This window comes from Cebus imitator, unplaced genomic scaffold (genome assembly GCF_001604975.1).
Source record: "Cebus imitator isolate Cc_AM_T3 unplaced genomic scaffold, Cebus_imitator-1.0 Scaffold24, whole genome shotgun sequence".
Lineage (NCBI taxonomy): Eukaryota > Metazoa > Chordata > Mammalia > Primates > Cebidae > Cebus > Cebus imitator.
In genome coordinates, this window is record NW_016107339.1 from 10,241,686 (window position 1) to 10,244,167 (window position 2,482).

The 2,482-nt window shown below is 38.5% G+C and overlaps 1 protein-coding gene and 1 long non-coding RNA gene across 2 annotated transcripts in view; one reads left to right on the forward strand and one right to left on the reverse strand.

Moving 5' to 3' along the window:
- LOC119470185 overlaps positions 1 to 610 on the reverse strand; it is a 25,201-nt gene extending 24,591 nt beyond the window's left edge. The window contains exon 1 of the long non-coding RNA XR_005199056.1: positions 467 to 610. This is a non-coding gene — a long non-coding RNA (uncharacterized LOC119470185). The remainder of the gene's footprint in view (positions 1 to 466) is intronic.
- SLC26A8 (solute carrier family 26 member 8) overlaps positions 1 to 2,482 on the forward strand; it is a 106,016-nt gene that overhangs the window by 23,714 nt on the left and 79,820 nt on the right. Inside the window, exon 4 of the mRNA XM_017522624.2 lies at positions 2,046 to 2,162. Within this exon, the coding sequence (XP_017378113.1) occupies positions 2,046 to 2,162 (117 nt within the window). The remainder of the gene's footprint in view (positions 1 to 2,045; positions 2,163 to 2,482) is intronic.

Below are 2,482 nucleotides of genomic sequence, written 5' to 3' on the forward strand. Positions count from 1 at the left end.
AAAACAAACAAACAAACAAACAAAAATACTCATAGCAATATTGCTCCTAATAGCCCCAAACTGGAAACAAAGACAGGATACCATGAACCCTGGAGACAAAGAGAATGGGGAGGTAGAAACCTTGGATTCTGATGGCTTTTGAATTCTGGTTCCAGTCTTTGATAAGGTCTAACTGCCCTTTGTACCCTTTTAAATAAATTTCCTATTTTGCTTAAGGTAATTTGAGTAGGTTTTCTCGTTCTTGCAATCTAGAGCCTTTCTCTAGAGAGAGCCTTTCTCTAGAGCCTTGCCTAGAGAAAAAAAAAAATGTGGTGAAAAAGTTCTGCAGATTACAAGGGACCTAAGAGACATATTAACCAACATGAGGACCATATTTGGGTCCTAATTTAAACACACAGATTGTAAAACAAAGCACAACATATAACAGCAAATAATTTTTTAAAGACCACCACAAAACTCGCCATACCTCTGGTTCAAGGTCTCTTGTGAGATGGCAGTTTATCTCAGAGCTCTGCTGAGGCTGGAGGATCTGCTTCCAGGCTCACTCATGTAGCTGTTGGCAGGCCTGAGTTCCTCCTCATTTTGGCTTCTCCGTATTCATAACCTGGCAGCTGGCAGGACCAACTATATGTGTTGGGCCCAATACAAAATAAAAACACAGGGCCCTTAGTTCAAAAATTATTCAGAATTTCAAGACAGCGACAGCAAAGCATTAAACCAAGGGCAGAGTCCTTCTAAGCCCAGGACTCTGTCTTGACTATATAGATTACAAAACCTTTGAACTTAGTGACCTGACTTCAGGTAGGTAGTGACCTGAATGAGAGAAAAACCAAGATGGAAACCAAAGTTTTTTTGCAACCAAATCTCAGAAGTGTAATCCAATCATTTTTGTTATAGTCTACTACTTAGAAACAAGTTAGGATACAACAAAGCCACAGCTCATATGAAGAAAAAAAAAAAAAAGAAAGAAACAAGTTAGTAAGTTGGTTCCACACTTAAGGGGGAGGAAGTTGTACAAGGGCAAGAACACCAATTGGCCATTGTGGATCATCTTAGAGACCCTCTACAACAACAATCGTTTGTGAGATAATCAGGGAAATTTGAACGCTGAGTGGATAATGATGCTATCACAGTTAAATTAGAAGAGTATTATCATTTAGAGACACATAGCAAAATATCCACAGATTAAATAATCAAATGCCTTGGATTTCCTTCGAAGTAATATAGGGTGGGAGAGGAGTGGAGACATGGATTGGTTATGGGTTGACCATTGTTGAAGTGGATGATGGATATATATGGAATTCATTATAGTCTATTTTTGTATATGCTTGAAATGTCTTACAAAAAGCAGCCTTGCTTATCTAAGACAATAAATCGGCTCACTAAATTCATAACTGAATTTAGATGAGCATATTGGTATGATGTAAATTGAGGACAGACCCTTAGGGAAGGAAGTATGGGCTTGAAACATCAAAAGGATGACACTATGCCTGTGAGTCCATTCGCTTCGAAATTTCCAAATTCACATGGTGCTTCTTAGAAAAGAAAGTAAGTACTAAAGAAGGAGCTGAAGGAAGAGGCTGGAGTGATTGGGCTATAGAAGAGAACCAACACAAACCAACTTCAAGTCAGTGAAGTGTGATTCTTGCCTTGCTCTCCAGTTTTATCTTCAGCCCTGGAGAATTCCCAGGGCCTTCTTGTGCTAGACTAGGAATAAGGATGGTGCTGCTTTTGATCTCTTGGAATTAGCGGTCTTATTGCTCTGGTATTTGCTTCACATGTTTAACATTAAGACCCTGCAGTGAAAGATGCTTGAGCCTATGATATTGAATTGAAATGTAAAAGCATGTGGCAAAATAGGAAGATAAGCTAGGAATCAAAGACAATAAAAAGTACTAGTGAAGGACTCTATGTTTAGAAATGCAATTACCACACTCGGACAGCTATACACATGGATCATTTTTATTTTAAATGTTCTTTACAGTTTTTATTTAAGGTGACTTTTAAATCCAAGCTACTTTTTCTTAAATTATCTTGCTTTTCAGGCCTGACACTTAGTTTGCTGGCAAGGCAACTGATTCCTCCTCTCAACATCGCTTATGCAGCTTTCTGTTCTTCGGTAATTTATGTAATTTTGGGATCATGTCATCAAATGTCCATTGGTGAGTTCAACACTGAAATACACATGCGGTAAATGAAGTTTCTATCCTGATCATATACTTATTGCTAAGGAACCCAAAGTAATGCTATCTTTAAGACAGAAAGAAAGGAAGCAGAAGATAGATATTCTATCCATACAGTGTTCAGATTATAGAAATAAATATTTCTAGTGTATCATTATTATTGTCACCACCAGAAAACAGGCCAGCAAAATGTTTCCCAAAGAAATTAAAGGGGGCCAGGTGCAGTGGCTCACACCTGTAATCCCAACACTTTGGGAGGCCGAGGTGGGCAGATCAAGAGGTCAGGAGTTTGAGACCAG